The 14320-nt window shown below is 28.4% G+C and overlaps 2 protein-coding genes across 5 annotated transcripts; one reads left to right on the forward strand and one right to left on the reverse strand.

The window, feature by feature from the left end:
- The first annotated feature begins 3593 nt into the window (after window positions 1-3593).
- LOC113857921 (transcription factor bHLH153) lies at window positions 3594-9179 on the forward strand. Of its 4 annotated transcripts, none has more exons than XM_027490226.1 (7): window positions 3594-4015; window positions 5495-5530; window positions 6219-6344; window positions 7206-7271; window positions 7564-7629; window positions 8213-8260; window positions 8679-9106. In XM_027490226.1, exons 3-7 carry the CDS (start codon window positions 6246-6248, stop codon window positions 8829-8831), a joined length of 432 nt encoding a protein of 143 aa, XP_027346027.1. In that variant the 5' UTR covers window positions 3594-4015; window positions 5495-5530; window positions 6219-6245; the 3' UTR covers window positions 8832-9106. The 4 variants fall into 4 exon arrangements, with proteins under 4 accessions (XP_027346027.1, XP_027346025.1, XP_027346026.1 ...); XM_027490225.1 differs by lacking the exon at window positions 5495-5530 and having other exon boundaries at window positions 3608-3738; window positions 3845-4015; window positions 7564-7623; window positions 8679-9105; XM_027490223.1 differs by lacking the exon at window positions 5495-5530 and having other exon boundaries at window positions 3650-3738; window positions 3845-4015; window positions 8679-9179.
- A 2803-nt stretch (window positions 9180-11982) lies between these two features.
- LOC113858746 (selenoprotein F) lies at window positions 11983-14267 on the reverse strand. Its single transcript, XM_027491492.1, has 4 exons — window positions 14042-14267; window positions 13794-13852; window positions 12871-13052; window positions 11983-12099 (listed from the first exon to the last, which is right to left on the reverse strand). The coding sequence occupies exons 1-4, from the start codon at window positions 14232-14234 to the stop codon at window positions 12030-12032; spliced, it is 504 nt and encodes a 167-aa protein (XP_027347293.1). The 5' UTR covers window positions 14235-14267; the 3' UTR covers window positions 11983-12029.
- Window positions 14268-14320: the final 53 nt, after the last annotated feature.

The raw sequence follows: 14320 nt of genomic DNA on the forward strand, positions 1-14320 counted from the left end.
CATGTCAATAAAAATTATTAATCCTCTGATAATTGATATAAAAAATAATTAAAAAATTATAATCATTATAAAATTTTGACTGATTATTAAAATAAAAATATTTTCAATGCATCAAAATTAAATTCATTTTAAAATAAGTTATATTAATATAAAATCACGATTATATCAAGTAAAAAACTATAATATAAAACTAACTTTGTACTTTTATCTCTTTAATTTTAATTTATATATATATATATATTAATTTTTAAATTGTTTAAAATAATTCCTTCACCATAAAATTCTATCCAAATAATCGACAAGAATATAATAAATATATAACTTATTATTAATTTAGTTAAGTATACAAAAAAAGTATTTAAAATAATTAAATAAAATATAAATTTTGTATTATATTTTATGTATTATATTTAATATTTTTATTTAAATATTATCTATTAATTTATATAAATTAATATACGTCATATTATATTTTTATTAACTATTAAATAAATTTTTAAAAATATTTTAAAAATTAAATAATTAGATTCTTTAGACATTAGATATCAAATTTAACGCTTTTATCACTTAATAACTTTTATAAAATATAAATTTGATAGATTAAACAGTTAGTTTGAAGATTTTTGTCACGTAAATTAATTTTATAAAATTATATTTAAAAATTATTAAACATTATTTTATTTCAATAGGTAATATATTTTTTAAATATAAATAAAAATTTAAATAGTATTTTTATAAATATTAAAACCATATATATAATTAAAATAATTCATTAATTGAATTAATAAATTTATATTTTATAAAAATTTATTAAACAGTAAAAAATTTTAAATTTGAAACATAATATTAACAGATATAATTTAAAATTAAATAAAAATAATTAATTATAAAAAAGTGTAAATAAACTTATTTTTATTACTTTAAAAATATTATAAGTGGAAACCCATAGTAATCTTGACATAGACCTAGAAATCTAATTCCATTGTCTTCACATTAAGATAACTCAGTAGGACAGACGATCTCAAGTACACCCGTGCTACCCAATGAATGCGGTATGCTGCTTTTACACGACACCCTCCTTAGCACAAACAAAAATGCTTTTCAAAAAATATTTTCGGGTCTCTTTTAATAATTGTTTATTAATAAACATCTTATAAACATTTTTTTAATTAAAAATGTATTAATTTGTGACAAAAATGCATTTATAAAATATTTATTTAATTAATATTTTTAAGGCATTAGTCACTATTTTACTTTTGTAATCATATTTTGGTGAATCACGCTCTAGTGTGTCTTTCTAATATACTTAATGAAGGTGGCAAGCTAGCTCACTAGTGTGTCTTTCTAATCTTTCTAATATATGTTAATATTATGAAAATTGTTAATATCAGTTTATATGGATGATTTTAAACATGTAAAAATAGTAAATTTTTATTTAAAAATAAATATTACATAAAAAATATGGAAGTATACTATTTTTTATATAAAAAAACTATTCCTAAATGTTTAAATAAATCCTAAAAAGTATTAACAAACTCAACTAATTCTAATTTGACTGATAGTCTTAAGTTTAAGTCTACGTGGTAATACTATACTTAAAGCAAAATTGTCTCCAATATTTTTTTAAAATGTAGACCAAACATTATTATCATTATTATTATATGACTTAACTTTTTTTATGCTAATATTTTCTTACAAAATTGAATCAACGTCTTTTATATAACAATATTAAAAATTTAAACAATGAGTTGTGTGTGAAATTTTTTATTTTTTAAGTGTGTAGAGGATATAAAAATATAATGCAAATGTTATTAATGCGTTGAATTTTATAATTTTTTATAAAAATATTATATATACACATATTATGTGTTCTTAAATATATGTTAAAAAAACTCAATTACTTTAAAACACTTTATTGTTATTAGTTTTTCCATTTACAGTTAATAAGCTATAGTCTTTGGTCAATTACTCCATTAGAGTAAGCTCATTCATTACCTACAAATATCAAATTATTATGAAAATGTGAACATACTTATACAAACATTGCAGCACTCTCTTTACTATAGAGTATCAGGCATAAAACATACTCTAGTAAAAAAAAAAAATAGAAAAAAAATTGGTAGTCACTGTAAATATTTACATATGATTTTTTTATTTTAGATTTTATAAATAAATTTTTTAGAAAATAACTTTTATTGTACTTTTTTAAAGATGTAACATATATTTAAATATATCATATTGTTAAGCGATAATAAATTTTTAAAAAATATAAAATTCAAATCAATATTTAATAAAAAAATTAAAGTGTAGTAGTATTTATATTGATTTAACACGCATTTAGAGTCAGAATAAGTCACATGGATAGTTTTATGTTCACAACGGTTCAACTTGATTCACAATAGATTGACTGTTATAAATAATACTCGAAGTTAATGCAGAAACTTCAGAAAATTTTAACTTTCACAAGTTGTTTATATATAAAATAATATTAATTTTGCTCTAATTTATTTGCCTAAAGAAAAGTTACAAAAATTAATAAATTTATATATCTTTTAAAAACTAGTTGATAATTTTTAAATTTATTCTTTAGTAATATATTTTTTAAATTTCCAATTATTCAATTAATATAAATGCTTTACTTATTATATATAGAATTATTATATAAATAAAAATGTTTTCGTGAAAAATTAATAATTAATATCATTTTAATTTTTATATAAATAAATAAACAAAATATTGAGTGTTTATTTAATTTAAAGTTAACTAAAATTAAATTTAATGACATTAATTATGAATTATTAAATAAAATTAATATACGTGTATTAAATTAGTTTAATATTAAAAAATATAAATTAAACTTTAAGCTATAAAATAAATAAAACAAGACCGGTGGTAATAACGTTTTTTAAAAGTCATAAAAAAGTAATTAGAAGACTGGCCCACTTTACAGGCAATTTTTTTTAACGTTATAACAGTATTTTATAAAATGGACGCAAATGTGGTTATGTCACAAATATTTGTCTTCTCGGGAAAGATAGGGATTCCTGACGTAGACAAATTTAATTCCCCAAAAAATGTTTTGTTAATTAATAGAAAAATATTTATTTTCAGTCCCAAGACATTTATTTTTTGTTTTTAAATAAACTAGTCATGTAGTCTGCAAAATAATTAGTTGCCCTCTTGTCTTATTAATAAAAAAGAGAAATATTATGACTAATAATATTTTAAAAAATGTTAAACCTTTTACATAAATAAATTATATATAAATCATCAAGTTTTACATTTTTCATTAATTGTTAGCTTTTATCTTCGTTTAAGCACGGGTCATTAAAATGATTCAATTTATTATATTTTATTTTATACGTTAGAGGGTTAAAAATATTTTTGTAATTTAAAACTAAACATTCATTAGACCAATAATAAGAGTTTTCTTTTACATTTTAATTTTTGAACCTCTACGTCCGTTAGATAAAATAAAAAAGGTAGAAAGAAAAGGAAAAAACTGAAATTCCAAAATGCTGTCTTGGTTGGATATTAGCTGTCAAGTATATTTATGACAATACACATTTAAAATTCTTACGTAAGGAATTATTGTATTATATTCATTTAGCTTTATAAAATCACATTTTGACATTAACTTGCACCCCCTTCTTCTTCTTCCTTCTCCACAAGAAGCCACACAACTCTCTTTCTCTTCCTTCATTGATGAGCTTCTACTAGCTTTTCTTTCAAGCACCAGTACGTCACTTACCTTGTTGTTCCATATAAGCATATGCTTGTAAAAGTGTCTGCTACTTTTATCAAGTTTTTGAATTTTCCTGCCGAAATGAAATTTTGATCACAGGCACTGCTTAAAGTCTCAAACTTTATAACTTTTGGAAGATACCCACCAAAACATTTGCAGCCATCACTTGCCTAAGAAGAGGGTTCTGGTTTCAACTATTTCTGCTTTTTGTTTCAAAAAAAGTCATAGATGATAGCCAGCTCCTTCTGCAATGCTGATTCTATGTTTTCAGTAAGTTCTTAACTAAAATTTAGTACCATTTATCCTTTTGGGTCTTTTAAGTGCTATCTCGTGTTCTCACTTTTAGTAAATGGACCTTCTCATTGTTCTTCTTGTGCTCGGAGATTGCTGTGGGAAATTCTGAGAATTTGTGTTCAAAATTGTTGTTTTTGTTGTTGATGATGTTGATGTTGTTTACTTCTAAACGATCAATCTTGCATTCCTATTACTAGAGAATGAATGATCAGAATTGTTCTCCTTCCAAGTACAGATGTAATAAATGAGTGGTTGGTTTTATACTTTATATTTATGATTTTGCAAAATCCAAGCCCAAAACCATACACCATGCGATTCTCTCTCTGGATTAATCGTTGTCTTTTTCGTAAATTAATTAATTAACCCTTTGTCCTTATTGCATGTTGTCAATTAAGATAAAGCTTTAACATTAAACAAGAGTGGTTGGGAAGATTTTGTACGCAAATTAGATTCGTTCATGCAAGGTGTAATCTGTATGTGAATGCGTGTTAGTGTATGTACATAAGTTTTCGTCAAAAATCAAACGGTGGGCCCACCTCACATTTGAGGTTCTTGGCAACATCAGAGTTAGATATTATAATTAAATTACGAAAAAGGAAAATATTAGTAATAATTTTGTTACGGTAACTAAAATCACAATCTTGATGATTTTTATAGTACATTTTTTTGAAGTGTTTATAGTAACATATTTGGACCATTAATTAAGAGTGATCAGTTGTAAACCGTTGAATATGTTTGTTACAGTGATGACCCTTGGCCCGTTGGAAGGAGCTTATGACTTGTGTGGTTTGAATGGAATGCAATTATGCATGGCTGCTTCATTTTCCCTTTGTTGTTTTCCTTCAAGTGTAGCATCGTGTCCATGGGGCCACTTTTTGATTTTCGGTTGCGGTGTAGCTGTTACCTCTTTGTATTTTTCAGGTTATATAATGCTACTATTTAATAAATGGTCTTTTTTTATGGGGAAGGGTAAAGATGATGACATCGTTTGGCTTTGATTTGATACATGTCACCATTATTCTGACTAACAGTGCATGTTGTTATGAACTTACATGTATTATTAGATTAGACATGAGCACAATAATATCGATTAATGAAATCAAAAATGGATTTTTATAATAAAGACATTATTAATGTATTGACTGTGATTTTAATTACACTTTTGATATAACAAAAAAAAGAAGAAGAAGAAGCATTTATAAATATTTTATGATACTAGTTAACAAGACATATATAATTAATATAAAAATAATGTTTCTCACTTGTTTTTGTATGCCAAGCTGGATAGATGTATATACACGGATTGAGATCACTTGTTTTCATTTCTTGTCTTCTTTCTTGCCTCTAATTAAGAAATGACATTTCATTAAACAATTTTTTTCTTTCTTTACAATGTAACATCCTCTCCCCTGCTAGTTAATTATTTTCTGTTGATGTGTTATTTTTTAACTGAAGGGACAAGAAAGAGGGTAGGAAACAGGAACAGTTATTGTGAGTCCCATATGTGTGTTTTTGTGTTGCATGTTGCACTCAAGTGTAAACACTACCATATTAAAGGATTTTTTCCCCTTCATTGGAGGAGTTTAAATTTTGACAAGCTTATATCAAATTAAGCCATTAATTTGGCTTTTGTCCCTTTTTTAAGTGATAATATACTATTTCATACTTCTCCAATTATTTTTTGGTAAGGCAGATTCATTCAAAGAATTGTCAGGTACTCAATAGATTTCCCCACCCTTTGTCCTTGGGTGCCAAGGGATTTCCTTAGAAAGGATGACAACTCACACTGACTCCTTGCATTTAATTCTTCCTCAATTTGTGGCTTTTGATATCTTTACATTTTATAAGACATTTATCAAACTTAAAAGTAACTGAAAATATATTGTAGTTGTTATTAACTTTTTAATTAAATGGATTGCCATCAGGACTTTAGTCTGGTGGTCACCCACTTGGTTATAAGTGAGTTTCTACTTTACTTATTGCAAATGCATTATTATTTTGTGTGTAACTGTGACAACTATGAAGAATGAACAAATTAAATCCATAAAATTCAAATGATTTAGATTCTTAGTACGTGCTACTCTAGTGAGAGGAAGTGTTGATGGTTTGATTTTCTTTTATCATTTGTATTCGCTTTTTCATTATTCTTATACAAGATTTTTCTTTTTGATGCCACCAGAGGGAAGAGGGGATAGATGTTAGAAAAATGATGGGACATAAAAGGAGTCCCTGCTCTGTTGACCAAAGCAGCTATACTTCTATTGCATCTAAAAGGCAAAAGGCTGATTTATCCATCAGCACTAAGGTTTCTTTTGTTTCCTTTTCTCCTTTTATTGTTGTTGGTTGTTGAATAAACAGTTCTATATCTTTTTTTCTTTTTCTTTCGGTATCTACTCATGTACTTTTATGGATATCCAAGGTTTACTATTTGACGTTTTTCATCGAGAACAATGCAGTGCTGCCTCTTCTCTATATTTAGACTAATTGTCACTATTAATATTTTCTTGGTCCTAGTTATAAGAAATAAAAACCCATTTTTAGATGCTTTAGTTGCTAATTTTTTTATATCCTTATTTATTATGAAATTTGTATTTTTTAACATGACATTCAGACATGACCCATATAAGTTGATACATTCATTTGTTTAATATATAAGACACTAATTTGATCATTTAATACGATGAATATTTTTAGAATAGAGTATAAATTTTTTATACATGTTACATTTTATTGGACTTAATGAATTAACTATTTGTTTCTTATTACTTAGACCAGAACTAACATCATATTTATTGGCGGTTTTATCATGCATTGTATGATTTCAAACCTTGAATCCAGCTGTCTTATCATTATTTTCAATTTGTTCTATGTAATTAAGTATAAGCTAAGTTCAGGGTGAGATTGATGTCTAATTCAATACGAAGCCTGTTCAGCTGTACTACTCAAAATCAATATACACCAGAAAGGAATCAAAAGGATCATCTTAACAACATGCTCCAATTTCCTTCATTTTTTGTTGTCTCATAAAGTCAAAACTAGTGTTCAACCAACCTGTTGTATGGAACATTCCTTGATACTCAAATTTTTGATATATGTGATTTTCTTCATTGAAAGCAAACTTTTTCTTTCTTTCTGTATAACATTTCTAATGTTTCTGGGAAAATAGGAGAGGAAGGAAAAGATTGGTGAACGAATTGTTGCACTTCAGCAGCTTGTTTCACCATATGGAAAGGTATGCAGCAATTAGTTCCTCACACATTGTATTATAGAGCTACTTACAATTACTTGTTTTATATCCGCCCGAGTTTACTGGAACTTAATCTCAGCCTCCTTTTTAAAGCTCGGTGGATGATCTTCTGTAAGATATATCTGATGCTTGTAATGCTTATTTGACTTGAATAGAAAAATAATTTAAGTAAATTTTTTAATATTTGAGTTGTATGATAGCTTACCTGTTATTGATTTCAATCAAATGAATTGTTCTAGTCTCTGTGAGTCTAAAGATTCTCTAATTCTCAATGCAGACAGATACATCTTCTGTTCTAAAGGAGGCAATGGAATACATAGGGTTCCTTCATAAACAAGTTAAGGTTTGGACATTCTTGCTATAGTATGCTGAAATTTTCGTTGTAAATATTCTAGTGACTGGTCTATATACCACAAGCTTGCATACTTGGACATAAATTATGTAATGGTGTGATATCTGGTCCTGAGGTAAATTTTATAACATATTCCTGCATTTTAGGGAAGGCAGATTGAATGTCATCCCAATATCAGGTTCAAGCTTAAGTGCAATATTGAAACGAAATTTGCATATAATATTATTTGGATTTTATTTCTTGAGAGGGATCTTACCTATCTACTATCTAGACACAAAATATAATATTTTATTTTCACTAAATTTGTGTCTTTGTTGTCCAGTTTCTTTTATTCTCCTTGGTCATTCCTTCCCAACTGAATTATATAACTGCATTATAATGAAACTGAATGTAGTAAAAAGAAAGGTCTCATCATTGTCATGAAGTCGAAATGTTCAGTACATCGATTACTGTGTTTATCGTCATGTCATGATATGCTCAAATACATGCATGCATATAAAAAAGATGTCACAAATTCTAAATTATGTTTAGTATGACTGAGATCTTATGCAAAGATTTTTTCTTGTTTTAACAGCTGCTTAGTGCTCCTTACCTCGAAAGTTCACCAACAACCAAGATGCAGGTGAGCATAACATGAACATTGCCACAGTGAAGTAGGAACTGTGAATGGATGAGGTCAAAACTTTTTTTTATGGCTTTTACAATGTCATATTTATGAATTATTTATTACAAAGAGAACCCTTGAACATGTGTTTAGTCTCTGAACCATTTCTATTTTTGGTTCATATACTTGAAACACTTCAAATTTGACAAATCATTTTTTTCTCTCGAGTTTCATGTAATCTTTAGGAATTTGGTATTTGGCCACGCCTAATGACATCGTGTGATTTATGTTGTCAATTCACTAAGTGGGATAAGGCTTTTGTTTGTTGTTTCAAATTTCATATAGTAGTATGTCTGGATGGCCTTTCTACAATCATTTATGAAGCTGTGGTTATTCCTACTGTTAAGTTGGGTTATAATAGAACTATTGCCTTCAGGGTATGGAACCATGCAGCTTGAGGAGTAGAGGGTTATGTCTTGTTCCTGTCTCATTTACAATTGGAGTTGCTGAAAGCAATGGTGCAGATATTTGGGCTCCCATCAAGACGAGTTCACCTAAATTTGAGAATGATGTCTCGCAATTTCATTGACTAATTTTGTCAACTTTGCAGCCTAAAGGTTGAGCCTTGTAGCTTGATAATTTATATCATACATCTAGATGGAATCGTAGTAGCTAAAATAGTTTAAAGCATTAATTAAAAACTCTTATCATGAAGCTGTCCCACGCCTTTAAGATTTTAAACCGGTGATGGGGGTGAGCTTCCAAGTAGCCATATATATGTCCTTAATTCCATGTGCTGATTATGAAATGTATATTTGAAAATTTCTAGTTGTATAATGATTCCATGTACTAATTAGCTTAATGAAAGTCATTTCTAGATTTTATCAAGTACGAATGTCGATGTTTCACTGTGCTAATTTAGACATTTGGATTTTATTTCATCAGTGTATCTTTGACCTACACTTTGACCCTGATTTATTAATGCTGTTTCGTGTCTGTATAATGTTGCCCAGATGACAACATGCTGAGAATGACAATAATTAGCTTTTTGTTGATTTTCCCCTTGAATCTAGTTTCTCTTTGAATTGTGAAAGATTTGCATTTAAGATTCAAGTAATTTTTTTCAAAAATAAGATTTGATTCAAGTAACATTCAAGTGATGTCTTTTTCATAAAAGTTTTGAACTAGGTATGTATTTGTTTTAATTCAATTTGAAAAAAAACTAACTTTGAACAAAACTTTAGAAAAGTTAATTACTTTTTAAAAATAATCGCCCACAATCATCTAATTAGAAAGTTGATTTATACACTTTAAAGGTTTAATATTTGAACAAAAGGACAGTAACTAGGGGCCACACGCATAAACATGTTTGAAAAATTGATTTCAAATTGAAAGGTATCCATAGTGATATTACGAGAGTCCAACCAACTGTCATGACCAAACATACTTTAAATTTTCTTTCCCTTCAAATGACATTTTGGCTAACTTCATGATTGATGGGCGTTTTTTCTCGTGATGAACAATTGATGGACATGAGATGATGTTTCATGAGCTCTTGCATTGGTTGGATCTCTTTCTTATTGTTAGTCAACCATACAAAGGTTCCAGAAGCCCGAAACCCAAACAAACAGAGCCCAATAGAAGGGTCAAACAAAACCCAATACAGTAAGTGCACTACTCATACATCGTCCATAGGAGGCACTAACCGGGTAGACCAAAAGTTTAAAAAAGCAGATATAAGAAAGACACAACCAGAAAGTGGGGATTGGATTTTGCAACTTTTTCTTACACCTTTTTCATTTTTTTATATAACTTTTTTTCTTACAATATTCTTAACAATGATTTTAATTATTAATTTTTTTTATTTTATTTCAAATTTTGGAATTATTTTCTTCTCTTTTAGAACTTCACTCTTTATTCCCACTGACATTTTGTTTTTATTCTTTATTATTCCAAATTTCGTTATTCTTTCATTACTGCCTTTTCTGAGAGATACTTTCATTATTTTGAATGTACTATAATAAATAAATATATCATAAAAAAGTACATATTTTTCGACCTCCATCAACCTATCAATGTTGGTACTCTTTCAAAAGTCAATTTTCAAAACTAGAGTTTTACACTTTCAAAAATTAATTTTTGAAATTATTAATGAGTTCCAAAAATAAGTTTTGGTTTTCAGAAATGAGTTTTTACATTACTGGAAATTAATTTATGGAATTATTAATTATTTTAAAAAATAAGTTTTTAAAATTAGGATTAAACACTTTCAAAAATTATTTTTTAGAATTAATCTTTTACACTTCAAGAAAATAATTTCAAAACTTATTAACCATTTTTAAAAATAAATTTTCAAAATTAGGATTCTACACTTTTGAAATTAATTTTTGAAACTAAATTTTTACACTTTTGAAAATTAATTTTCTATTAACTATTTAAAAAATTAATTTCTGAAATTCAACTTTTACACTTTCAAAATCATTTAACATTTTAAAAAATATAAGTTTCTAAAATTAGAATTCTACAATTTTGAAAATAAATTTTCTGATTTACTATTTGACACTTCCAAGAAATAATTTATGGAATTATTGACAATTTTTAAAATAATTTTTTGAAATTAAAATTTTACATAAAAAATATTTTAGAGAAAGAAAATTTATAATTTTTTTAATAGATCGTAAAAAAAGAGAGTAAAAAGCAACTCTCCATAAAGTTTATGATAAAGTCATTTTTTTAAAAATAAAATAAAAACACTAGTAACTAAACAAGTATAAAAGAAATATTAAGTTTGACCCTTTTTAATACCCTTTTAGTTAATAACTAAAATTTATTAAAATATATAAAAGTATAAAAGAAACATTAAATTAGAAGTAAGAATTAATTGAAGTCAAATATTTTTTTACATATTTGAACCAGTAATAAAATGTGTGAAACAATGAATTGCTAGCATTTCTCGAACGTGAAATGGAACCCAAAAAAAAAAAAAAAACCAAAAATATGGAATATCATAGGATAATCTTTCTAAAAGGGTGTTGGAGCATCAATGTTGTAAGGATAAAATTAGGATCATGTTGCAAACTTCAATTGGCATTAGGGCTACGCTTTATTGCTACTAAACATTTAAACCTAACCTTCTCAAGGGGAAACCTCAATACCAATGCATCAAGCCCCGTTTGCTATTAAACGTGGTTCGACTTGGTGTATGATTTTATTCAGTTGCAGTGAGCGTTTTAAATTAGGCAACGGCAATAAGGTGCAAGAAACATTGATTTCCCAGCATTAATTACCCTCAAGAAGGGTATTTCGGAATCCAGATGCAAATGCTACAACTTAAATCTAGAATGTCAAAAAGTGGACAATATGGTTTGTCAGTAGGTTACCTCATTTATCAAGCATGATTTTGATGCGCACGGCACATTAATAGAGAAAAATTACACGACAGTTCATAACTTTCTTTAAAAATGAATTACCTTACCTATACACGCATTATCACTGATAAACACTGAACCATGCTTGTTACCAATGAGATCTTACTAGACTGCAGTTACTACAACATTCTACGGCTGCCATAAAACTGAAAAAAGGAAATTGTCGAGTTGCAATTGTCACAAAAACTCAGAATTATCTGAAACTGACCAAATTATCATTATATGTTATTCGTGTCACTTGCAACCAGGGCTCATTTAATTGACTCCTCTTAACTCACCGTATATCCTCCCACTTTTTTTTTTTTTTTTTTTTCTGTTAGATGGGAGGACATTCCATAGAACGAGTTAAAGATTCTCAATTAGCTGCCATAAGGCTTCACCTTCTCTCGCAGGAACTGCAGCATATGCTCACGTTTCCAATTATCAATCCTACAACAAAGAAACAAACATTGATAAAAAAACAAGTTAAAACTCATTTTTTTTCAGAAAAGACATCCTAGAGTACACAGAAAAGGTATACTTTTCACAACTGCTTCTTTGTAAAGAGGTTGCAGCTAACAACAGCTTTGAAATCACATTCAAGAATGATTTTAAAGCCATTGTGACTTGTGAGTATTTCCTATATGCTTTAGTTTCATGTCCACACAGTCATCAACAAAAAAGTTTAACAAGTTGTTTCTTTTTGGTAGATAATTCAAATGGTTATTTACTAGATTCTTTGGTTTCAATGGAAAGATCCATTCCCTCACAACTATGCTATGAAAACATGCACAAGCTTAGTGTTAATCATCAATTTGATAATGAGTATTGCTTTATACATCAAGAAAACCTTGTAAACAAATGCTGACTATTTTCAGTAAACTTAAAAATTTCATAAAAATCCTACAAAGTTTATCAAAGTTATATCATTTCATTTAACCATTCACATCATCCTTCTAATAGAAACTCTATTGTTAGAAGTGGAGGGAGACTGAGAAAAATTATAGGTTTGGACAAGATTCACAATAGAATATTGTGATAATGGGATAAGGCTTAGTTTTTGTTATATCATCCATCTAATAACAACTTAAACACATTTTTGAAATGTCACACACCGCAGTCAATGCCTTAGTATCAATTAAACAAAAACCCAATGACGAGCTCCAATAGCAAAATGTGAGCAAGGTATTATTCATCTGTAGATCATCAAAGAAGTCTAACCTGATTGTTTCCTTATGCTGACCCGCATCATCCAGCAAAATTAGCTTTGGTGGGGAGTTAAAAACATATTGTACTTTGACTGATGGAAACTGATCTTTCTCCTCTTCAATAAAGCTAACAACCTCAGGATAGAAAACAAGTTTCCTCATGCAGACTTCCACTAGAGCTCCAGAGTACATAATCTACAGTTAATAATAATGAGATAAAAAATAAATTCTGTTACTGCATACACTCATTGAGAATCCTGGGCTTTTTTCATTATGATAAAAAAGTCTGTTTTCATTTTCTTGTTTTTACTAATAAATACAAAAAACTCCGCCTATTGTCCCATAACTGGTCCCAAGCTCACCGGGTAAAACTTGTCAAAACATGTCTAAAAATTACGACATAAAAATAGCCATTTTCTTGCATTAGGCTTTCAGCAGCTAATGTAGAGTTTGTCAAAACATTTACATGGATCACTCATGGGGATATCGTTGTACTAATAATTACAAAAATGTTACATTATTTTCACTTTGTTTCTGATTTTCAAACATTCAACACCTGAAACTTTGAATAAAAACATTTGACAATAGAAAACAAAGTAAAAACAAGGTAAACAATTCATATATCAATGAAAAAGGGAATGAAAATAAAACATGTTTTCTTCCTTACATCTCCATTTTCACTTAAATTAAAATTCATACACAATCATAATCATGGAAATATACTAGGTTTTTACTTTACAAATTGTTGGCCATAGCCTCAGCGGCTTCGGCAGGGACTAGAAGATTGATTTAGCAATGGCATGAGTATGAAGCATAATTATATAATTTGCAACCACATTCGTTTTTGTCCAAATGGTCATGATTCAAGAACCAAGCAAAATTGGTAAATTACTTCCGAAATCAGCATTCATGTAACCTAGTCAAAGTGGATCATACCTTGGTAGTGGCATCATTGGAGTCTTCCGTGCAACACTTTAAACAATCCGATACCAACTCTGCAAACCAAAATTAGCTAGAACAATTCAATTGGTAATTGTTACACAGACACTACCCTAACCTATATGCGATCCTAATCGTGCTTCACCGAGTGACATAATAACAGTGGAATCCAAAAATTTGAAAAAAGCGAAATTGTTTTTGAATGAAACTAGAGAGAGAGAGAGAGAGAGAGAGAGATCCTAAACCTTTGTCCTTGACGTACTCGGAAAGAGTATTGCAATCGGAGCACAAAGCGAGTCCAGTGAAGCCAAGATTCTCGCATTCTCTTGAGCTCAGTTGTTCCGTTGACGCACCTAAAATCAAAGCCAACACCACAACTACGGCAACGCCATAGCGACCCATCGAACCCTTCATCTCTCTCGACCTGAACCGAACCATAGAGCCAAGGAAATGTTCAGGGACTGGGTTCCGTCGATGCCTTCTGTATCCATTTGCGCTTTGCTAATGGGCCCCAACCCATAAAA

This window comes from Abrus precatorius, unplaced genomic scaffold, assembly GCF_003935025.1.
Source record: "Abrus precatorius isolate BTA unplaced genomic scaffold, Abrus_2018 Scaffold2, whole genome shotgun sequence".
Classification (NCBI taxonomy): domain Eukaryota; kingdom Viridiplantae; phylum Streptophyta; class Magnoliopsida; order Fabales; family Fabaceae; genus Abrus; species Abrus precatorius.